We start from the raw sequence: 24,440 nt of genomic DNA, 5'->3' as shown, positions 1-24,440 counted from the left end.
AGCGGGAACGCAGCAAGTCAACTCCCCAGGAAGAACCAGTGACCCGCCCCCACCAGGGAAGAGGTAACAGGAGATCGGTAGGGGATTAGGGAAGAGTGCCGAATGTAAAGAAAAAAAACAAAAAAATACAGCAGAGGAGTGATCTCCCTCCACAGTCTTTGTGCCAGAAGTACAGAATGTAAAAAAGGCATTGGGCGTAATCTCCCTCATCTCCAGTGTTGTGATAAAAGTACCAAGTGCAGAGATTACATCACAAGTGATCTTCCTCGTGTCAGTTGTTGTGTCAGACTACAAGAAAGGAATGTATTAGTAGTCTCGCTCAACACTATCATCAAAAGGGACACTAAGGCTAGAGAGTACCACAAGAACATTTTCCTTTGTCAAGAGTGTTAGAAAGAGCCAAGGAAACCATTTATTTTATTCATTTGTACTGCTCCAAAGCCCATGGGCATCAGGGCGCTGCTATGAGAACAGTTCCCCCTGTTCTTACCAACAAGAAGGTAAAGGAATAGCTGTATTGGAAAAAAAAGGAATGTATGACTTTTAAGCACTGAGAGAAGCCTGGGATGAATTGCAAAGGTTGATGAACTGTTGCAGGAAGTTTTCCAATCATAGCCAGCGGCTGAACCAACTGAATCAGGAGAAGGGAGTCGTTTCTCCTGGTTTTTCACCTAATTGTTGAATCAGAAACGAAAGCAAAAGGTTACCAAATAGCCAAGAAACTGACCAAGTTAACCAGCAGAAGGTAGTAGTTGCTGAACAGTTGGCCCAGGAGATGGGAGTCATTCTCATGAAACCATTTATATTGAAGTCTTGTTAGTGGTCGGTTAGAGTAGGCTTGTTTGGACAGAGGACAGACATTGAGTTTGACTACCACCCCGACGATGAGCACCCCAGTTATTCTTTAGTTTTGTTGGGAAAACCCTTTGGGGATAGGGGAAAAAATAGGCCTTTTTCATTATTATTTAAATAAAAATCACATTGAAAATGCCACCCCTTTGTCAGACTCCTTACACCAGCACAACAGAACCTGTCCTGACTTTTTACAGGGAAGTGAAGTCTTCAGCTTCCCTCACCTGGCATTTTGCTCATTTTGTTACGCGGAAACAAAGAAACAAACACTGCTCAGGTTCTCAGGCGATTCTCAGTTTGCTACAGTGTTCCAAATGTAGGTGGTTCCCCTTTGCTGTAGTTTCTCAAATCTGAGGGTCCCTGTTTGCTGCTTGTCTCAGAAGACAGCATTTTTCAATTTGCTGCAGGCTTCCAGACTTCAGAGTTTGTCCATTTGCTGCTGTCTCTCAAACGAAGGCGTTTCCCAAGTTTTCAAATCTAGGTGGTTCTCAGTTTGTGAGATGAGCCTATCGCCTTGGGAGACCTTGGAAAGTGACATTGAAGATAAACTCTGTTCGAGTTCAAGGTATTTATAAATCGGAACATGTCCATCTTCACGTCGTAGGGAAGGCTCACCATCCATGCACTCTAGAATGCAGCTATGGCGGTGTCAAATCCGGTCTAGCCACTCGCATAGCTGTCCGCACTAAACCCCCGCCCCCCCGCCCCACCCAACATGCCTCAACACCTCTGCCATTAGTATGCAGCGACAACCTATGACAAATTCCGGTCTAGCTGGGCACACATCGAGTCTCCTGCACTAGCAATCTGCCTCAACCACTGACAGCACCCACCCATGTATCTGACCTCGGGGTTGCTTACTGGAGCTTAGCCAGTCCTCCCAAGTCCTAATCTTGGCAGAATGCAGACATGCATCTTAAACTCTTATAACTTTTCCCTACCTGGACTCCGGTCCCAGAGGGCGTACCAACCACAAAGCGCATGGAGGCCATACAAATGTAGAAATGGCGCTATATAAATGACTACAATACAATACCCGTTTATCCTTATGTCCTGATAACTTAATGTAAATACACTTGATTTGAATGTTCATGTTCTAATACCTACCATAGCCAGTTGTATTCTTGTATACTCTACACGTGTTTCACTTTATTGGCTCACAAGGACGATTAAGATTAAAATGGGTTGAAACTTCTATTATGATGTTTTGAATAGAGAAGGCAAAAACAAAATGTATATTTTGTCTTTGCCTCCTCTAAATATCAAGATATGAAGATATACCAACGATGATACAAGGATGTGAGGATATCAAGATTGATCATTACTAATCGAGATTAAAAAGGTACAGGTGGAGTGCCAAGGGATGAGTATGCAGCTATAGATTTGAATGATAAAGCTAAAACGCCCTTTGACCATTTGCATCAGACATACATTTTTATCTAAATGTAATACATATCTGTGTTTACATGACAATTCTTTATCTTCATCAGTAAATGCACATAGAACTATAACTATGTATTTCCATATCTTTGAGCAAACGTGCTGGTTATACTGTACTTCTGATGTCCCACGTTACTCTGGGAAAGTATGCAACGGCATCTAGACCGTAGCTACACAGGCACCAGGAGATTCAGCCTGGCACTAAGCACAACTCACCTGTGGATTTAGGGTCTACAGAAGATTTCATCTGGTATTTCAGACATTCGCTAGCCATTTGAAAACACGTTCTTGGTACAAGTCGGCATGCTGCTTCAAGCGTCTGCCTCTGCTCTTCACGGTAAGCTACAAATCAACAAACAGTCATGAAATAGGGACATTGACAGAAAGGTAGACCATCTTGCATTTAATCATCAATCTACAGGACACCACTGCAATACGAGTATTCATCTGGTTCTCATAGTTTGTTTATTTTACGGCTGAAACCAGCCACAGCACCAGAAAACATGCTTATTTGACCACAAGTGTCATTTGGTTAACTTCAATAACAAGTAATCGAATAATGTTACATTTTTCATCATCTGTAAGTGCCATATTGAACTAATGGGAATGGTGAAAGCTGTTCTTTCGGATACATATTTTACAAGCGCCATTATGGATATTAGTAGTCTTTAATATATAAAGCATCTTTTAGCCTAACACGATTTCCTCCATTTCAGTTTTCAGACACAAATTCTACTGCCCATGTACACCTGATCTAGTATATTATGGCTGCTGCATAGCATCCCTAAGATGGAAGCTGACAGTTACTAGCTCTCTTGAAGCAAAACAGGCTCTCTGGATTTGATTCCCAGAAGGAGCATATTTAACCAACCACTAGTAGTAATTTTTTTTATTGAGGTTTTACAATGTGATGCACTGGAATAATTGTATAATGACGCACAGTGAAAGACAAGGAAGTATGTACAGAGCTTTTTATTAACTGGAGAGGGGTTCAGAGACACAGACCTGTAGTAAGTGTGCAGAGGTGTTCATCAAGTTAGTCCTTACTGTTACTGTCTGGCTTCACTAATGAGAGGGGGAGGGTTTAAGGTACATGTTAGTTTTTATAAAGACCACTTGAGGTTAGACTTAAAAAAACGATCACTTTGGTATACAGGTCCTCAACTCTTAGTATATGTCTGTACTACTAAAGGAAACTTGGTAGACTGGCAGAGCAGTCTGGTTTATAGGAGGAAGATGTGAACTGTAGGCAAGTAGACTGAACCCAGTAAATACAATGGTCCAATGAAACACTTCCTCTTAAACTGTTATATTAAAATAGATCATGTATTATATTTAAACAAAAAAGGTCGGAAAATACTTTGAAAAGAGTATTTAAGTATTCCTAAGTGTGTTGTCTAATTGATCTAAGGCCACTGCTTCAGTGGTAGCGGCTCACGGTACAATTGTTTAAGATTTTGACACTAATGACAGTACTACCATATTATTTATACGACTGTGCACTTGCGTTAAGACGATATACAGTAATTGTATTTAGGTACCAAAAGCAAAAAAGAAAGTATTTTAGGAAGGAAAGGGGTTGGTTAATCACACAGCAGCAGAACATAAAGTTCTAAAGACACCTTTTGGGCACACTAACGCTTTTAAAGTCCAATCCCCAACTATATGAAAAAGTCAGTTCGGAGTGGATTCAAAGTCTTAAGAAGCAGCAGAATAGCAAAAGTTCCTCTGGATACTTTTAATCTCTAGGAGAAGATACTTGATAATTCAACACAATGATGTACACCTTACAAAAGGACTCACTAAAGGGGCACAAGCTGGCAGCTTGGGTCAGAGGTAGAGTGAAACACTGAACTCCTCTTTCATGCACTTCAGTCACTCTGGAATTACTTTTTGGTTCAATTTAAGTTATACCTTTCACCCCCACAGAACCTTCGGTTAGATGAAATGCTTGTAGCTGGATTTTACTCTGTGCAGCAGTGACAGATCTGGTTTTCCGATTCCTCGGTTTGGTGATGAAAGAAAGGACTATGAACGGGATGCCTCAGCAGCAGTCTCGGGAGAGAGAGGACACTTGGCACGGATTTCTTCCTTGGACATTCTGTGGTTTTGGTGCCTTTTTCTCAGCACCAACAAAGAAAAGTATTCGACCCATTCCATCTTCTTCAATTCTGGAGTCCTGCACTCTGGTAAGGGGACTGTAGAGGAGTCAGATCGTGTCTCTGGAGGTTCACCTGGAGCTCAGCAAAGACTTTGATGGATTCAGCACCTCAAAGACGTTGCACTTCAAAATGGGTCAGAGGTCTCCTGGTATTCATTCAGAGTCTGCAGCTCTGGAGAGCCACAGCACCTCGGGTCCCGGCACCCGCGAATGGGCAAATACCGGGTCAAGCAGGGCCGTAATGACCAGCGTGCGGGAGCCTGCGGTTTAAACGGCAAGGCAACTGCCAAACTTTTAATGAGGCCCAATGTGTGTACCTAGCCGAATGTGGGGGCTCTGATTATCTGGCCCCAATCTACAAATGGCCAGGGAGATGTCCGTTGCTGGGTAGATGGAGGAGGTGAGACTTTTCAGGCCTGGGGACACTTTGCCAGGTTGAATGGTGCAGATTGTTACCATTGGAGGGCTGGTGGTGACCTGGCTCAAATAAAGGATAAAAGGAAGACTCCTTCAGTCATTCTTCTGATTGTCATTAGAACCAAGACTACAACGAAGAACACACAAGTGGACGGCAGTTATAGACTGTTAGTCATCCAGAATCCAATTTCCGTGGAAGACCATAGAAGGTGCCGCGACTTAAGCTAGTGGGACCAACTAGCCCAACCCCTGCCTATGAATTCCACCTTTGGAACAGTCCCAGAACCATCCGGTGGGCTGACCAGTTCCGTTCAGGGCCAGTTATGCTCCAGTTGCTGTTCCGAGTACGTCCTTGGGTCTCTGCAGGTCTCCAACATGCTACTTGGCATTGCTCCTCTACAACTTCCAGGAGCCAGTTCTTTGTGCTCGCAATGAGTGTTGCTGGATGCTACTTGAACGCAGTGATAGTCTCTGCCGCCCAACTCCTTTGTGTCCTGGGGGGGGTGGGGGTGTAGGGTCTCCTGACGTCATGTGGCTTGTGATGGTTTGCCTCTCTGGGTGCCTGGGTGATCCAGCATTAAGAAAGTCTCCCCAGAGATTTGAATCCTTGCTTAACCGGACCCCGAAAGTGACCACTGGCTCTGCAGCCCATTGACCTCTTGCAACAGAGCCTTTGACAAAAGTGGGCCCAGCGAATATAGGGGTTGTTCAAAGCAGCCAAAGTAAGGGAGCCTCCATAGCTGTTCAATTCCACCGTCTGGCCATTGGTTTCTTAGTATGCAAAGTCCTGACCCCATCTTTATGGCGGTTTATGAGAAGAATTTTATAACAACCCCTTTGCACAACATATCATTGTTACGGATATATCAATGACATGTTTTGTATTTGGCAAGGGGATGAGAAGGCAGTCAGATTTTGTAATTTGGTTGAAAACTTGTTATCAAGATCTAAAATTCACGAGTACCTCAGAAAAACATGTCCCATTTTTGTATATGTCTATAGGACATTGAGACCAGCATGTACCATAAGCCTAGAGATCAGAACACTCTGCTGGTCTATTCTAGCCAGCAGCCCAAGGCCTTAAAAGATGGTTGAACCTATGGGCAGTTTCTCCGCCTCAAACAATATCGAACCTTTACACTGGCAGAGAGATTGATGCAATTTAGTTATACACATAAAATTGTGAAACGGGCTGCAGAAAGAGCTAGATTTACCAACAGGGATGCTCTTGTCGACACACGAACATGGTGGACCTTTGGATAGGCTGTGTGTTAGAAATTTCTCCAAATATACTAACATCAGGAAATTGGTTAGAACTTATTGGTGTCTTGTAATATCGACGGGATGTGTGACCCAACTACCTTGGTTTGCCCTTAAGAGTGGCAAAAATGTCGTACAGGTTAGTACATTCAAGGTTTAATGTTCCAAGTGGTAGACTGATACCAAATACGTTGGAGTGAGCATGGAACACAAACGATGTGAAGGGGTGAAGGGGCACCACCCCAGTGGAAACTGTAGTGTATGTCCTCTAACCAGCAGGACAGTGCAGTTTAGCCATGATGCATGAGTGGCAATTAACAAAATTCACCAACCACAAATGTTGTGTACATTATAGTCTGTCCATGCGACTTAGTATATTTGCGCATGACTACCAGAAATATGTCTGTCAGGATAAATGAACAGAGGAGCAGAATACGGAATGGCACCTTGACGGCTCCCATGGTGCAACATTCCAAGAGAACCACCAGGGGCCCGATGATTTGATGTGGTTAGTGGTTGATCAGCTTAAACCAGACCCTAATAACGTTTCGACGAACACTACAAGGAAGTCATGGTGGCACTGGGTCCCCCTCGTCCGGGCGTTGAATCCTCATGTATCGAATTCCATAAATTAAATAACAATTCCTATTCTCAATGGCCTTTGGGTGATCGCTTCACCCATGGATCTCCCTCGATCAAGCTCAAACCCTTCTCGACGGGTAGCCTCCCTCCACCGGGTTCACTATGGCTTTCTTTCTCTTTCATGGAATTTGCTCCCTTTTGTCAAACAAACACAAAGTTCTGCTTCACGTATACTTTGGGCGACAGCTTCACCCCAGGATCTCCCTCGGCCAGGCTCTGATCCCAATTGACAGTAGGGTGGTCGGGGGGGGGAAGGGAGGGAGCTTTCCTTCCCCTTGTCTTGCAATACTTCTTGCTTCACAAACCTTAATGTCTTTTAAATAGTTCTTGTGATCAACTTTTGGGTGGTGACTTTACACCACTGGAACTCCCTACGAGTTCGGACAACTTTTAACACGCCGTTTCTTGGGTCTTTAGACTTTGCCCCTCTCTGGCATCCCTCTTCTGGGTTCATGCTTGCCAACCTCACATTCACATCCCTTATTTTCTCGACAGTTCTTGGGTCAAAGGCTTTCGACTATACAGGGATTTTGCTTGACCGCCTGTATGACTACTTTGACTTATCTGCTTGGCTGTCCGACAGCCTTCTGGTGTCTTTAGTTTCACTTAGACGTGGGTCGAGCAGATTTTCTCAAAGCAACACCCACATGGTGCTGGTTCTGCAGCTGGTCTCCCATTTACAATTTTACAGTTCTTTGAAGGTTTCTCACTTTGTGACTTTCATTCACCACAGCCCGGTTCTTATCAGCTCTCCCTTCAACTCACCGGCTGTGATGAACCGCTTGGCTTTTCCTCGAATGTTGAGTCAAGGCTTGTACCACGATAGTGGGAGCCTCCCTTACTCCTGCGCATCAGCGTAGGCATGCTCCATGTACCGCCGGCATCTGTTGCAGCACACTTTAGGTATTGTGCTCAGTTTTATGATTCCATCTGCAGAGGTTTCGCAGGGTTTTGTCGAAAAAGGGCAATGTCGTGTCTTTCCTCTCGATATTTGCTGCCTTTCTCCTCTTCTTGATCTGCCGGATAGCAGTCTTGTTGTGCTCACTGCCTTGCTCGTACTGTGCTCGCTTGCTCCACCTTTTATCCCTGTGGGGAAGGGAAAGGGCCGTCAGGTGTGTGTGATTCTCGTCAACTGCCTGACTTTGCCTGACCCTTGGTATTGGGACATGTCAGATAACAGCTCTGGTGTTAGTCCATTGTGCGAAAGTGTTTGTGTTGAAGTCGGAAACGGGGAAGGGGGGTTGGAGTGTCAGTGTATCCTACGGAAAAGGATGGGGAAGAGGTGTTATAGGGAATTCTAGCCTTCATCCTAGGGGGTATGTTTTGGAGGTTATTTTAATGAGATGGGGCATTTGTGGGAACTAATAAATATGAGCAGTTTGGGAGTGCAGTAAATAATAAGAGGGACGGTAGAAGAAGAATGACTGGGAGTGTTCGGATAGGAACCAGAAAAACAGGTATTCTGGGAATTGTGGTTTTTGAAAGTAATGGATTTCGGGCTTCTAGGGGATTTCCCAGATATGGAGGAACATCGGGTTGGGACAGGAGAGATGTAATGGAAGGAAGGGAGGGAGGCAGATGTAATGCAGCCTACAAAGGTTTCAGGGATCTTGCCCTCCTCTCCTTCTCCAGTACAATACTGCGTCTCCCTCAGGTTATTCCCTCTAGTATAACCATGGGCTTAGCCATCCCAGTGAGCCTTTCTCACTCTTTCACCCCTAGAGTTGGGATCAGAATGGGTCAGCCCTTCATTGGCCACCTGAATAAGGGTTTCACAAGGTTTTCTATGAGAGATACCATTAGGTATTTCACAACACATGCTTGTTCAAATTTGAACAGAGGTGGATCCTTCGTTTGAGGTCATATAACTGGTGGTTTACATGAAGGGATCTGTCGCTATTCTATGGATTACACATGTGGAGGGCACTACTCCTCCCTTGACGACAATTGTATGGAATGCATGAGCTCAAGTGCTTCCTTTAAATAACTAGCTTTCTGTCCCAGTCATCCAACTCAGGTATTTGCAGGTTTATTCATGAAACCCGGTATGTAGTAATTAGCGTAGAATACCAGTGTGGTCTACTGAATTGGCTATTTCAAAATTGGTTAGGGGACATCATTTGCAGCATTAATTCTTGTCCCCCATATGCTCTTATTGTTTGGCCCGGCGCTCCGGAAACTGAAGAATGTTAAGCCATTTCAAGATGGCCGCCGCATTTGGGAATCCAGCTGACCATGTTAGTGCTCGGTTTTGATTTTCTAACTAGCACCATTAGAGAGGAACGTACAGGCAAGCAATATTTTAAGTCTCAGGACTCGTTTGAGTCTCACAAGACTTTTCCAGTCCACGCTTTCACTTTGGTTGCGAGGCGCAGTGGTTTTAAATGTGAGGACAATGGTTTTCCATAGTAGACCGTACTGAGCGGGAGTGCACACAGTCCGCGGGTGCCATTAGCCCCATGAGCATGTCAGTTAACAGTTTGATGGCTTCCATTACTTCTAGTCTCTATTTTGCAGCGCACAAGTGACTGAGCGGGTGTGCTTCATGTTTTACGCTTGATGTCTGATTTTCAGGCCACGACGAGTATTTGGAATGTTAATTTATTCCTAGAGCAGTTTGTCTAGTTGATGAGGAGTACTGAGCGTTCTGAACACAGCGTGTCATTGCCTGATGCAGACTGGTTTTTCCATGAAACATGTTTTTTGGGAAAAGGTGACAAGGCACACTTAACAATTGGTTTACTAATCAATTGCATGCTAAGTGACACCCATTAATATTTAATCCTTGTTTTTGGTGGTGGCTTTGGTGCAGGTAGTGGCATGCATCTTCCAGCGCATGATATACCACTGGGTGTTTTGAGATGTTACTTGGTGGTTGGCTCACTCTATGGTGCTTGGTGGTTAGCTGAGAGGTTGACGGTGACTGGGAAGTGAACACTCTTGTTGTCAAGTACTTTTCCAATAATCATTGTTTGTGCAGAAGATTGGAATTTGCGCAAATATTGTAATTGTGCGACAATGGTCAAAGTAAAGTGGTCTACAGTGATGTCTTGTTAATTATTACAAGAGTAAAGGGGAATTGTTTGGTTCCATACAGATGGCTGGTATAACATCTCTCCACTCGCTGAATATACTATACTTGTCCTGAAGAAGGCTGGGTTCTGTCAACATTCATAAACCCATTTAAACCAACTCTTGAGGAGGCAAGGAGAATAATGCTGTTTGAACTATAATTTCCCTTGTATGGAATGTTTCTTGTGTAGATGTGTAGGTAGACGTCAATTCACTTTGATGCCACGTTATCAGAGTAGTGGCACATTGTGTTTTAGTTCATTGGTGCTTACAGGTATAAATAAGTCTGAACAAGCACTTTGTGTCCAGGGTACAGGGTTGGTTTTCACTGTATGGCATTGTCTGCGCAGTATGATGAGATGGCACTTTAGTATGTTATTTGGTTGTGTAGGACTAGTATGCTTGGTTGCTGTGTGAGTGGAGTGTTTGTAGAGTAACTGAGGTGTGTTTATTCTGGTAGTATGAATTGTTGTCTACATTGGTCTGTATTGTTATGACCATGTATTTTATTTGAATGCTCTTGTGCTCAAAATGTTTTTGCATTTGATGCACTTTCATATGGCTTCTTTTGCACATCTTTCTTTAAAAAAAAAAAGTGTTTGAAATTATATTTATAGATTAAAATAGGTCAAATCAAATCTTCTCTTGTGTTTTGTTTTCTTCCACCCCCCCCCTAGGCTGGTCCTGATCGGTGAGGTTGCGACTGAGGATACTCCCCTAACCCCCCCCCAAAAAGAGTTTTCCCCTAGTGTGGTGGGATTGGGAGAGGACCCCACCCCCCTAAGCTCTGGCACTAACCTTTGTTTCTGCATCTTTGGAACACACCAACTTGTGGGCTTTGCCAAAACTTGTTTCTCTACTCCAAAAAGCCTCTCGACTCTGTAAAGACTTCTTGGGGCTAGGGACTCTTAAGGGCACTATGTACACCCACGTCAGAGAAGGAATTTTGAAGTTCTAGGGGCCTTATTCTTAGAAGGCTGTGTAATTGTTTTGCCTATACTGTTTGTGTTCTTAATTTACAACTGTTCTAGAACTTTATCTGGTTATGTTAACGAATTTATATTGCGCACCTGGTACCCGAAGGCTAATGGGCGCAGTTGTACTTGCTTTACTCTACACAACGTGCTTCTATTAACACGTGAATTGTTCTAATTGTTTTAAAAGTAAAGGTGTGGGTTCTCTAGTAACACCAACACTAAACGTATTTATTTGAATTATATTAGTGTGGTAGCCATACTTACCTATTGGTTTTAATGCATTGAGTGTGTTGAAGCCTTATAGAATACTGTACAACTGGCTTGAGTGTTGTGTAGGTCTCGTTGGTAACTTTACTACCCCCACTGTCCCTGAAGTTTAAGCCTGCTTAGCATGGCTTGAGCCACGTGTCTAAACTCTGTTCCTTATACAAGGGTGGTCTCCCAGAATTCTCCCTCAGAACCGTGTATGGAAATCCATCTCACCAGACCGTGTGGGAGGAAGGCATCCATGAACCAGGATTGGTCCACTCAGAATTTTGCTTAGTGGAAGGTTTAGTCCAGTCCCCATTCTAAAATGTGTTGAGTATAAACTTCATATTGAGAGGAGAGTAAACATACAGCTTTTGCATACTATTATCAGTCAAATATAAGAGTGAGCATGTCAGCGTGCCATAGGAATAGGATGGCTTACCTGTTGAGAATTTATAGAAGTCCTCGTCAGAAGTAAAGTCAAAACGAGAATACTGACAACTTTTGCTATTATGTTTGGAAGGAAAGCCCACCTAGAAGACAAGGGATCTTAATTAAGCAGCAGCACAAAGACAAACAGACTTACAAATGCACATAAGGACCAGTTAGAAGGATCAGATTTTTAAGGAGTCTTCAACCTTATCTTGCATTATTGGCAGAGCCCAGAGACATGAGAATGGGAACTCTCTGAATCAGTATCAAAGGGTACAGATGATGCCCTCTACAGCAGGCATCAGAATAAGCTGGCCAGCATGGAAGCACTGCATGCCAGATCTGACCGCCCTCTAGAGACACTGCATCTGTCTAGGTAAGAGCAAGATCTGTTGACTAAGACACCTACTAAATCAATCCACATCAGTAATATTTTTGCCTTTAAATGGTACTGTGACTTCTCAAAGTCCACTACCAAACTCCTTCTTGAGTTTAATCTCAGACCTATGCATGTAAAACATGCTTGGAGATTTTTCGACAAGTCCTCTGGTGTGGCCTTGTGGAAACCAATCTGGAGTATAGTGGCACAGCAACCATCAAGTTAGTACAGATTGTCACATAGGCCGCTGTGGTTTAGCAGTTCGGCAAACTCTTAGGAAGGGAACTAGTGGATCTAAGGTACAATTTGCACACCCTTTCGCAAACAGCTAAAGGATTTCTAAAGCTTTATGGTAAAGAAGCATTAACAAATGGCTATAGTGCAGGTAACTAGTAAAATAAACATAAGCATTATAAAAATAGTAAAGTCTCTAAAAGAAGCACTTTTAAAATTGGTAGCAGGCACTTCCGAAAGTGAAATGCTATCGCTATTTTGAAAGACTGTTTAAAACAGTCAAACAAGCCCTTTGAGAATCAAAGTTTAAAAGCCAGAACAGTGGCTTTAATGTGAAATCCCTTTCCAAATATAGATGCAGTACATTGCACCAGGTAAGTAAAAATATTTCATACTTTTAGATAGATCTAAAGTTCATCCATGGATTTAAACCGGACAGTCAATAGGCAGCTTGTAATTTTTAGGAAAAGGTCAATGTTACCAGCGAGCCACAGGAACTGCAGCGGAAGCAACCTTTTGTTAACACCGTTTTTGTACAACCCTCTGTTAAGTGAACTCCAAACACCGACCTTAATGGGGCGACAACACATCAGACAAGAATGAAAAGCAAAATCTTTTAAAGATAAGAAACATGGACAGTGCAACAAGGCTCAACTCTCAGGCTGATGCACATATATCATTTGTTCACTCACTTATCTCTAGAAAATACTCCACACAGCTATACGGACAGACATAAATGTAATATCTTTTTTCAAATAAACATTTTATTAGATTATTCAAAATTCGGTGCACATCGACATCAACAAGCATTTTTCAACAATACAAAATATCAGATAGAGCTAAAGACAAGTTTATTCCTCAGGGGATGCTATTAATGCTATTGTTCTGTGCGGTTTCCTATAAGAGCAGCGAAGCCGGGGTCTGTCGAGCCTCATTCCCCAGGCGTTTAGTCCGCTCAACCATTGAGTCATCGCGTTAGTGGAGGTCTCTTAGTAAGGCTTGGAAACGTATCTGCATAGTCCATGAAGGGTGCCCATGTGTTCAGGAAATTGTTCAGGTTACCCGAGTGGATCGCTGATACCTTTAATTGTGCCACAGTGAGGTCCTGCCACTCAACTTGTGCCACTTTTTAGAGTACGCCACCTTGAGTTCAGCAACACTGAACTTTGCCTCCTGGCCATTTTCAACTCCAGGTCTCAACCTCCCACTATTAATTCTGTCCACTTTCAACTTCCCGCTTCGAACTCTACCCCTGAGACATTGCCACTGAGAGACAGCCACCCCACAGTGTCTTTCTACGTTGTGAACCTGCTACCCCCATAAAGCCATATTAAAGTGGGTCTCAACCATCAGGAAGTTAAAGCCACATTGAGCTACTCGCCACTGCAGGCCACCATTGTTACAAGGTCTTACGCATACGAGGTCCGTATCACTCCGCCACAGGAAGTCTACACCAACAAACAACCCCCTGGGATAAAGGGACAGATTTGCCTCTTGGATACTTTACTTCGATAGTTTTGCACCTCTGATAATTATGCCACTGGGATAGGTCTGTTCCTAGGACAGTATGATCCCTGGGATAGTTTGACACCTGGGATATTCCACCCTTTAATAACATCGTATACATTACGACTCCCTAAACCTCCCCCCCCCCCCCCCGTCTACGCCCGTAATAGCACAAACAAATACAGCTCAAGCAAATATTGCCACTGAAATTTCAAGCGGGGAATACTAACCAAGGAAAAGTATCCAATATCAAAATATGTGCGATGTAGCCAAAATAGAACAAACCGAACAGAAGACTACCAATCATCCCAAACCAAGAGCCAACCAACACCAATCAACAGCACACCTAACTGCCCACTGGAAGAGAGCCCCTTTGCTGGAACAAAACCACTCGAACTGCCTATCAACCAACCACCCACAAACACCATAAACACCCTATACACATATGGAGGAATACTGGAAACACAACCGACAGACATGAAATCCACAGAAGCACAAATGAACGAAATGAACACATCGTCCATCACATAAAAATTGGCGAGACATGAAGAATCAACGCAAGAAGGCAGACAACCCTGAAGAAAGTATATGCCCAAAATGCAATCTTCTAGATCTACTCAATGAAGAAACAGAACAAAAGCAAATGCAGAATCTAAATAAAAAGGAATCAATACCTGTCATGATCTCTGCTTCCAAAAGATCAGGACTTGCCCGACTCCCTTGGAAGCAGACCCATAACCCCGGTTCCGAGTGCCAGCCAGTCCCAATTGGGACCTTTTGGACCCTGTCCTGGCGCCAGTGGCACCAGGCTCATAAAGATGCCCAGTCCCAGCGCTGGAAGCGCCGGGCTCATAATGCTTGGGTGGACTTACCTGCAGCAGACCATGCTGCTTACTTACCTGCCAGTTGAACCCCTGATCCTCTTCTGTTTGGGACTACTTTTCCTGTTGGGTGGGGCAGGAGCCACTCCCTATGTTCAGAACACTGGAACTCTTCTGGAAAGCAGGAACTCTTTTCTTACCTAGGCGTGGCTGTGGAAGGAGACACCTAAGCACTACAGGAGGCTATTTAAACCACACCCGATGGATGAATCTTGCTTTGTGTTATTCTGCATTCTCTGCAGCAGAACGCTCATCGTGTCTTCTGCTTCTGATCCTGGGCCTAAGGGAACAAAGGCTTACCATCCTGGAATCCAGTCTTCAGCAGCACCTGTAAAGACAAAGAAAGAACAGGTTAGCACTACGGTCTTTAGTGGCAGCGCATCTCTTACCTGGTCCATCGGCTGTCACCAACGCCTCGCGCTGCATTCCGGCATCTGAAAGACAAAGGCTTACCTACTCTTCGCATGCTCCGGAGGTCTTCGCACTGCATTCCGGCATCTGAAAGACAAAAGCTTACCAGCTCGTCGCACGCTCCGGAGGCCTTCGGCGCTGCATCCCGCATCTGAAAGACAAAAGAAGGTGCGTTTAAAGACATTGGGCGACTTTATTACTCACGTGCCATTACTCCTTCCCACGCCGAATCCAGTGGGTATTCCAGCACCCTTCAGCTTCTCTAAAGCTCTGAACTTGTACCTGCAAGATAAAAGGGACAGTTAGTGCGCATCGTGAAGCAGGCTACAAGCGCTTACTTACGTGCTTCCAGGCGCTTCTATTCCTCACGTGGGTTCGATCCTCAACTCTCATCAGCCCGCCATCCGCCATCGCCGGAACCCTGCAAAACAAGAGATATCATTACAAAAGACTTTTAAGACATTTGAAGTGCCCAGAACTTACCGTTCGTGCAGTTAACGACGGACAGCAGTCCTCTGAGGTCAAGAGGCCTGCACCCTTATCCACTGAAGAAACTGGTTACGGCACCCTGCCCCGAGGCAGATGGAGAGCTCGGCGTTCACTTACCTAAGGTGAGGGCGTTAACCTTTGGGGTTCTACAGGAGAAGAGAAAGGGAAGAGGAGAGAGGCACCCAATAACCCCAGTTCATTAATCCCATATTTTCTATCTGCAGACATCTTACTCTTCGAGTCAGACATACAGTGCACAGAGGTCCAGCCCAAAGAGCCAACCGTGTGTTACACATCACCTTTGAAGATACGGCATTCACCCAGTCAAGACCGGCGCCTCTGCGGGAATCAGGTGAGCGTTACAATACCAACCCAAATTACCAACGCCACTTTCAAACGACAAAACACAAAACAAAAAGATACACTGCAACCTAGTTAATGCTAGATCAATTTCAAAACACACCACAGATCTACAAACATGCTATTCCTCCCCAAAACCTGGCTAACTCAAACCTTCAAGGCAGTCGCACACAAATCCCTACCCAACAGCTTAAAATTGTAATAAGCCAACAGAGAAGGAAAAAGCAAAGGTGGTCTTGCTGTTGCATACAAAGACCACCTAAAGATAACAATAGCACCACCACTAAACATCCCAAAGTCTGAATCACTCCTTCTGCACTTCGCCTTGGACCACCAAACCAACCTGTCATTCCTACTCATCTAAAGACTGCCGAACACAACCCTACTTAAACGGACACACTTGGGGGCACTATGTCCCAAAAATATAAACACCTGATCATACTAGAAGATTTCAACATCTGGTTTGAAGAAAAGATCATCACCTAAAACATGAACAACTCAAGCAATGATGCATTTACAGCAATTGGGCAGGGGACCATTACACACCGATAAGGGCACACCCTAGATGTAACCTTTTGCAAAAGAAACCTGGTCACAGCCACACTCCCGATGCAGATCCTCTGCAGCAGCCACCTCATAATACTCTTTATATATACACTTGTATTATAAATGTACCTCATGATGGACTTAGATGGAATTGTTTATTTTTCTTCTTTTCCTTGTACTGTGTTATGTAATTTTAAATGGTTTTACCTGTGTAAGGCAGTTGTAGGATTGTTTCAGGAATTGTTAATGTGGTCAACATTTTAAGAAGCTGTAATTTACAACTAAAACAAATAAAGAAAATATCCTTTGTGGTCCACCTGCTAATGCAAATAAACTATACTCCCAATAACATCTCCAATTCAAAAAAGAAGCTGGAAATCCCTAAACATCAGTCTGGAATCCACAAAACCATCAATCACCATCAATCACCATCAATCACCATCAATCACCATCAATCACCATCAATCACCATCAATCACCATCAATCACCATCAATCACCATCAATCACCATCAATCACCATCTTGGACTCATCCAACACCGAAGAAAGAACAGACATTGTAAAAATGGGCCACAAAAGCACTAGATGATATCTCACCAGAAAAACCATTCACCATGTGTTAGGGAGAATTCTCTTATAAGGCTAATTGCCTAGTGAGTCCCCCAGCAGCTTTGCTGGATTTTTGGGGTTTGTTTTTTTCTCCTGCTAAGAGTGAGACTCTTTTCCTCCCACTTTTATGCATGATTTGAGGTATTACTTTGACTTTGTGTGCTTATGGGCAATGAGTTTTATTTTTTACTCCATAGGGTATCATCTGTTTTTGTGTATGTGTTACACAGCACCCTCAGTGCAGTAACACAGGGGTGTCATAGTGACCCCCAAACATAGACTCCATACCATGGGACTGACTACTGTCTCCCAGGGCATGTAAAGTCACCATTGACTTTACTAGTCCAAAATTGTGAACAGAACCAGTACAAACCATCATACTGTGGAAGTACTGGAGGGGGTTAATTAGATTGCCCCTGGGTCTGTTTCCAAGGGGGCACTGTCCAGTCCCCCCCTTGTCGAGTTTCTGGCTGGTGGCAGTGGTTACCACGTAAAATATTCCACCGGAATATTTCCTATGGGATTTTCCCACAGATTTTAAACGCACCACTTTTTGGTGCAATGTTAAAGATACCGCCGGTTTATTTATTTAATATTTAATCAACTGTTGGGTCTTTTTGCCAGAACTCTTTTCTAAAATGGCGTTCGTGTCCGTCTCTGTAACTCCAACCAAGGTCGGGCCCTTTGTTCCACTTTTTGGAGGTCTTCTCCACAGAAGCCCTCCAACTGGTGCCACTGTCTGGGTTCCACAGGATGTGTGGGTGGGGGAATTGGCACCCTGGACTGCGTTGCCATAGCAACTCAAGTCGCACTCTGTTCTGATTGGCCCAGTGGTGAGCCGCCCGGCTCACCACTTAGCATGTATGAGTGACAGGTAGGCTGGTGAATGGGGGTTTTTCTGCATAAAAGCAGGGCTTTTGGGACTGGAACTTCAGGAGTTGCCACAGGACCTAAGAATCCGGAGAGGGAAGAAGCTGAGCCATCTGCAACAACACCACCGGTGGAGCCCTGCTGCAACAAACTCACCACTTTCCCCAACGACGAGAAGATCTTCCGCTGGACGAGTCTTCTTCCTTTGTGCTGGTGGGACCAACGAGTTCAACCCTTTCGCCTTCCAAAGACGTCTCTTGGTCGAATCGCCTGTGCCAAGCACCCCGGCGGCTGGACAGCCAAGCTTCCCCACTTTGACCGCAAATAAAAGGAACGCACCTTTTAACCGACGAACTCCACAGCTGGTTTCATCCCTGTGCAGTGCCTAAACTCCAAGTTTCCTCCTCGACGAGATCCTCTCTTCCCCTGGTCGAAACAACGGACTGCAACCACTGCCAGGAACAACTGCCACCGCCGGAGCTTCCACTCTCTTTAAGTTACTGTGTTCCACTTGGCCTCCCTTTCCACGGATTGCTAAAGGTGACCCTTAAATCCTTGGCTTTCCAACTGGGTTGGCCCCAGACCTTCTAACTTTACTTCTTGAATCACCCCAACCTCTTTTTGAACATTCTGCAAAGACTTAGTGCATTTTAAACTGTGTGATCTTGGGCACATTTCGCTGTGCTCCATTTAAAGTGGGCCTGGCCTATGAACGTTGGCTCTACAGTGTATACTGCCTTTACTCCCTTGCTTTGAACTTCTAAAAGAGTTGGGAATTGTTTTATTTTGACACCCTGCCTTTTTCTCTCCCTTTAACTTAACTATTGGAGTGCCATCTAAGTTACACGCTCACATCTGTTTTAACAAATAGTGGTGTTTTAACCCTGACTTGTTTAATAGTTATCAAGGGAGGTGTTTATACTTTACCTGACTGTGTTTTAACTTGCTTTTGAATTAGAGTGCTAGTGTGTTGCCTAAAGTGTGTTTTAAATAAATAATTATATACTTTTGATACAAAGCTCTGGCCAGTGTTTGTTTGCTCTACTGTGTTTTTTACCCTATTGTGTATACTCTATATACTGCCCTACTTTTCTTGAGATACGTAGGACTGCTCAGCCACATCTACCAGGTAAATCTGAGTGGTACAGACTGCTACCAATTGGGTGTACTGCTTACTCCTGTAGTCTTAATTTTTTTGCAGTGTTCCCCAAGGGAACTGCACAGGATTCTGCCTAACACCATGTCACTAAAGAAAGCAATGACGACCTGGTTCACATCCCACCTCAGAACATTGAAGAAAAATAACAGAACACTGGAACAAGAAGTCTTAGTTACTTACCTGTAACTGTATTTCTCCAGCACTGGTATCTTTCATAGATTCACATGCTTGAATATTCCCCGTCAGACTGAATCCTCTTTGATAAAAAATAATTATTAACATTTTTAATATACATCCCTTCTCCCCTAGAGAATACATGTAAATACTCCATTATGGCCTACGAGCCATTCTATTGTGTAGTCCCTCCACCTCACTTTGGTCCTTTATGGCCCCAACCAATGAGGTGACAGGGTTTAAGTTCCGCCCCAGTCAGCCATCTTCAGATTTTGAACCGTAGAAACTACAGTATGATGGGTGCTGAGCATAGGAGCAGCTTCTCAGGGGAGGCGGGTGGGCACATGTGAATCTATGAAAGACACCAATGCTGGAGAAATACAGTTACAGGTAAGTAACTAAGACTTCTCCAGCATTGGATCTTTCATAGATTCAGATGATTGACTAAAATACCAAGCAGTTAAAGCATGCCACCAACATATACATATATACATATATAAGCATGACGCAGAAAAGTATTTTCGTTCAAACCTTTACCATGCAGCAACACAACGGTTACCTACTCAGGGAAAGGCGTGAAAGGAGGCTGATCCTACCATATACAAAGAGGTGGCGGAGCACCGCCTGGCCAACTGCAGATTCTTTCTTGGCATCTTCTGTTTGGCGAACGTGTGCAGAGTGCTCCAGGTAGCAGCTCTGCCGATGTCCTTCAAGGGTACCGCTGCGTGAAACGCTACTGCCGCCGCTCTCCCTCTGGTGGAGTGTGCTGAAGGCGGTCTGGAGAGGGGGTCGGCCTTCATTTGATGACAACGGGTGATACATAACGAGACCCATCTTGCCAGACTTTATTCGGTGATATGCTGCCCTCTTGTGCAGCCAGTGAAGGCAATGAACAGTGTTAGATAAACTCATTAGTTCTCTGCAAGTAAAACCATAGTCACAATTAGGGAATGTAAAGCTCGTTCCGCCTCCGAGGTATGATTCCGGAAGAAAGATGGTAGAACAATGGACTCTTGAGGGTCATTTTCGATAACACCTTGGGCAGAAACTTTGGGTGTGTCCTCAAAATGAGCGTGGTCTTGTTGAAAAAAGGTAAAAGGATATTCTGTAGACAAGGCTTGTAATTCACTGATCCTCCTGGCCAAAGTCATGGCTATCAAAAAAGCCGTTTTCCAAGATAAGAATTTTATTTCACATCTGTGAATGGGTTCGAAAGGGGGTTCCACGAGGGCCATTAGTACAGTGTTTAGGTTCCAGGAAGGAACTGATGAGGGCGTAGGATGGTCAGTACGCATCGACCCCTTTAGGAAGATCTTGATGGCCGGAAGAGAGAGTAATGACTGCGCTTCTGGAGTTGTCGTGTATGCCGATATGGCCGACAGGTGAACTTTGATAAAGGATAGGGGAGAGACCCGTCTTAGCAAATGTAATAAGGTAGTATCTGTACTGCCAACGCTGCAAGTGGATTAATCGTAGATGTTTCACACCACTTAGAGAAACGGGTCCATTTCCGCACATAGGTGATCCTTGTCAAGGGGGCTCTAGAGGCCCTGATTATGTCCCAGCAGTCTGCCGGAAGGTTCAAGTTCATGAGTTTTCGCTGCTCAGGACCCAGGCCTTGAGGGAGAGGCTCGCTGGGTCGTGGTGGAGGACTTTGTGGTTCTGTTGAGTCAAGAGATATTAATGTGCCTGGAGGCGAATAGGAGGCCCCCGGGATAGATGCTACAGAGTCGGGTACCAGATCTGTCACGCCCAGTCCGGCGCTATTAGGATAATGGAACAATCTGGTTCCTTCATTCTGCGCAGAACTCTGGCTAGGAGTGGAATGGGGGGAAGGCATAAAGGAACTTCCCTGTCCAGTCCACCGAGAATGTATCTCCTGCTGACAGATGTTCCGAGTACCTTGAGGTGAATGCTTGACATTTTCTGTTGACTCTGGTGGCAAAGAGGTTGATCTATGGATGGCCTCATACGGAGAAAATCCATTGAACTTCCCTTTCGTCCAACTCCCATTCGTGGGGTGATGTGTACTCCCTGCTCAGTTTGTCCATTAAGACATTGTCCACTCCCGGGAGATGTTCCGCCCTGATCTGGACTTTGTGGTGCAAGGCCCATGACCATAGTAGTTGAGCTTTCTGTGATGGTCTTGACCCGCCACTACTGGAAAGAAAGCTTTCAGAGCCCAACGTATCGCCCTGAACTCTAGGACATTGATGTGGAGCTGTGATTCCGTATCTGACCAAGCCCCTTTTGCCTGGAGGTCTGCCAAGTGCACTCCCCATTCCGAAAGGGATCCGTCTGTCCTTAGGAGAAGAGTAGACGTTGGTGCCTGGAATGGCATCCCTTGTAGCAGGTTCCATGGAGTATTCCACCATCGAAGCACCTTGTGCACTGCCGTCAGTATCTGGAATACATCTTCCAATGAACCCATGGCTTGTTTCCATTGGTGGTCCAGGGCCTCCTGGATTGGTCTGATGCGAAGCCTGCAGTTTGGTATGAGAAATATACATGAGGACATCATGCCCTGGAGGGATTTGCAAGAGTGTACCGTGGTCGTCTCTTTCTAGGAACAATGATGTTGAGTGGAGGATGGCTGTTACTCTGTCCGCCGATGGTCTCCCCCTAGGAATGGTGGTGTCGAACTCGGCCCCCAGAAAGATAACCGACTTGCTGGGTACTGGGCAAGATTTTGCGTTTATCGAAAAACCTAACCCTTTTAGGAGTTTTATCGTTTTCGATACTGCCAATTGAGCTTGACTGGAGGAGCTTACTCTTATCAACCAGTCATCCAAATATGGAAAGACCTCTGTTCCCAACCTTCCGAGGTTAGCTGATACGGGCGCCATGCATTTTGTAAATACCCTTGGTGCCAATTTTAGCCCGAACAGGAGTACTCTGAATTGGAAATGTAGGTCTCCAATAGCGAATCTGAGGAACTGTCTGTGGGCAGGATGAATTGGAATGTGGAAATATGCATCATCTAAGTCCAGAGTGGTTAAGAAGTCGTTTTTGTTCAGCCACGGTAAGACGCCTTGCAGAGATATTTTAAATTTGATGAATTTGTTGAGTGCCCTTAAGTCCAATATGGGCCTCCATTGACCATTCTTTTTGATTAGAAAGAATCGGGAATAGAAACCTTTTCCTTTCTGTGGATAAGGAACTGGCTCCATTGCTGCCTTGTGCAGACATTTTTTAACTTCTGCCATGACGTACTGCAGCATGTGAACTTTGCAAGGGGTGGGAGCAAGGGATGGAGAATGGTCTAGGAATTCTATGGTGGGACCCTTTGGGACCACCTGTAATACCCACTTGTCCGATGTTATCGTATTCCAATGTTGAAAACAATTGGCTTACCCTCCCCCCCCCCACAGGTGTTCGACAGGGGGAAGAATCAAATGGTCAATTTTGTTTGTTCTGGGCTTTACCTTGGGAAGAGCCGCGCCTTCCTCTCTGGGAATACCTGTTGGCGGATTGATATCTGTTGCCTTGGAATGTGTTAGCTTGCGATTTCTGACCATAGGAGGAACGTGTATATCCTCTGTCTTTTGACGCTGAACCTCGAAAGGGCCGAAGAGACCTGCGGTCTTTATATTTATCCTTCAAGGAACTGATGGCTCGAGCTGTGTCTGTTTTAATTCCTTTTAGGTGGACATCCACTTTTTTGCTCAATAAGTCTTGCCCGTCGAAGGGCATGTCCAAAATTTGTGCCTGCACCTCAGGCCTGAAATTTGTGGCCTTCATCCATGTCTGTCTCCTTAGCACCATGCCGCGGGCCATTTGTCTGAAACCTGACTCAGACACATCGACTGCAGCGTCGATCATGTGGTCTGACGTAGCTTCTCCGTCCGCAATGATGGACCTGGCTTCCTCCGGTAGATCTGCAGGTAGGCGTTTGGTCAGTTTGGACATGCAAAGCCAAAGTTCGCGGTCAAACCTGGCTGTCATGGCTAATGTGTTGCCCGCTCTAATCACGAGAGATGCTAAGGAAGACACCTTTCTACCCATGGCTTCCAGTTTACGACCTTCCTTGTCCGGCGGTGCTGTCAGTGGTGATGATGGGTTGGCTAACTTCTTTCTGGCTGCTACCTTAATGACTGAGTCTGGCTTAATATGACCCCTTAAAGCGGTGCCGAGTCAGATCCCTTGTACTTCTTTTCAGGTCTTAAAACCAACGCAGGTGTGGATAAAGGTGTGGCCAGTATCTTCGACCCAGACTCCCATATGGTGTTGAGGAGGAATGGTGGTAACTGTTCTTCTGCGTTTGTCTCTGTGCTCATAAAGCACCGACTTCTCTTCCAATGAAACTTGTATTTTGAACAAGTCTGCAGCTTTACCAATTGTAGTATGAAGATACCAAATCGTCCGGAGGTGACTAATCACCTGGGGAGTCTTTCTTCCTGGGTTTCTCGACGATATAATCATCCCATTTACTGGGAGCATCAGGCTCCTGTGTAATCTCCCCTTCCTCAGTATCCAAGAAGTCCCTGAACGGGTCCTCTTGCCAATCATATACTGATGAAGGTACCGTAGTTGGATCTCGGACTGGCCATTGAGGTCTATGCAGTGATGTTGGAGAGGGGACTCTTGTCGGTGAAGCACTGAATGCTCTGCTCCTGGAACTACGTGGAAGCTCAGGTTATCATGCTATTTTCTGTGGTCTACTCCTGGAAGGGGAGTGTCTGGGCGCGCTATGCCGAGGTGAAGCATCCCTCAGGGGGATATTGGTTCCTTCGGCACAGAGAACCTATTCTTTTGCTCTTGGAGCCTGTTAAATTCCTCAATGATTCTTTGCATCGATGCCGTGAGCACAGGGTCATAAGGCTCAGCAATGTCCTCTGAATCCGGTTGCTAAGGAGGGCTGTTTTCCTTAGGAATGAGGAAAGGTTGCTCATCAAGAGTGTCTGAGAAATCCTCCTGAAGAATGACGTCTGGGCGTTCTGTCCTCTCCTTTAAAGGGGACAGTAGTGCTCCTACTGGTTCAGGCGTATCTGAAATTGGAGACGTTGCTCCCAAAGACTTGTGGAGACTGCTCACATTGGATGGATGGTTTATCCGTGACGTCCGCAAATGGTGTTGTGGGTTCTACTTCTTCAGAAGACAGATTTTTTCGGAGTCGCCGACGGTGGTTTCGTGGATGAGAGCTTTGTCGACGAATGATGAGCTTCCTTCACCGACGACTGCTTCGTGGACGAGGACTTCGACAACGAGGATTTGGTCGTGGACGATGAGGCTTGGAGTGTTGTCGTAGTTGATAGTGGTTTCGTCGACGGCTTGGTCATCGGTGAGTCCCTGACCTTGCTGCCGCTCGTGGACGTCTTCT

The 24,440-nt window shown here is 45.0% G+C and overlaps 1 protein-coding gene across 5 annotated transcripts in view; it reads right to left on the bottom strand.

The window, feature by feature from the left end:
* Positions 1-24,440, bottom strand: part of LOC138468321 (exportin-5-like) — a 2,334,215-nt gene that overhangs the window by 1,699,927 nt on the left and 609,848 nt on the right. For all 5 annotated transcript variants that reach the window (XM_069608827.1, XM_069608826.1, XM_069608825.1 and 2 more), the window contains exons 12-13: positions 11,513-11,603; positions 2,509-2,634 (exon numbers count right to left, since the gene is read on the bottom strand). In XM_069608827.1, the coding sequence (XP_069464928.1) occupies positions 2,509-2,634; positions 11,513-11,603 (217 nt within the window). The remainder of the gene's footprint in view (positions 1-2,508; positions 2,635-11,512; positions 11,604-24,440) is intronic.

This window comes from Ambystoma mexicanum, chromosome 4q, assembly GCF_040938575.1.
Source record: "Ambystoma mexicanum isolate Mex_15411 chromosome 4q, UKY_AmexF1_1, whole genome shotgun sequence".
Taxonomy (NCBI): Eukaryota; Metazoa; Chordata; class Amphibia; order Caudata; family Ambystomatidae; genus Ambystoma; species Ambystoma mexicanum.
Note: the sequence above shows the minus strand (reverse complement) of the source record. Positions and strands in the feature narration are given on the sequence as shown.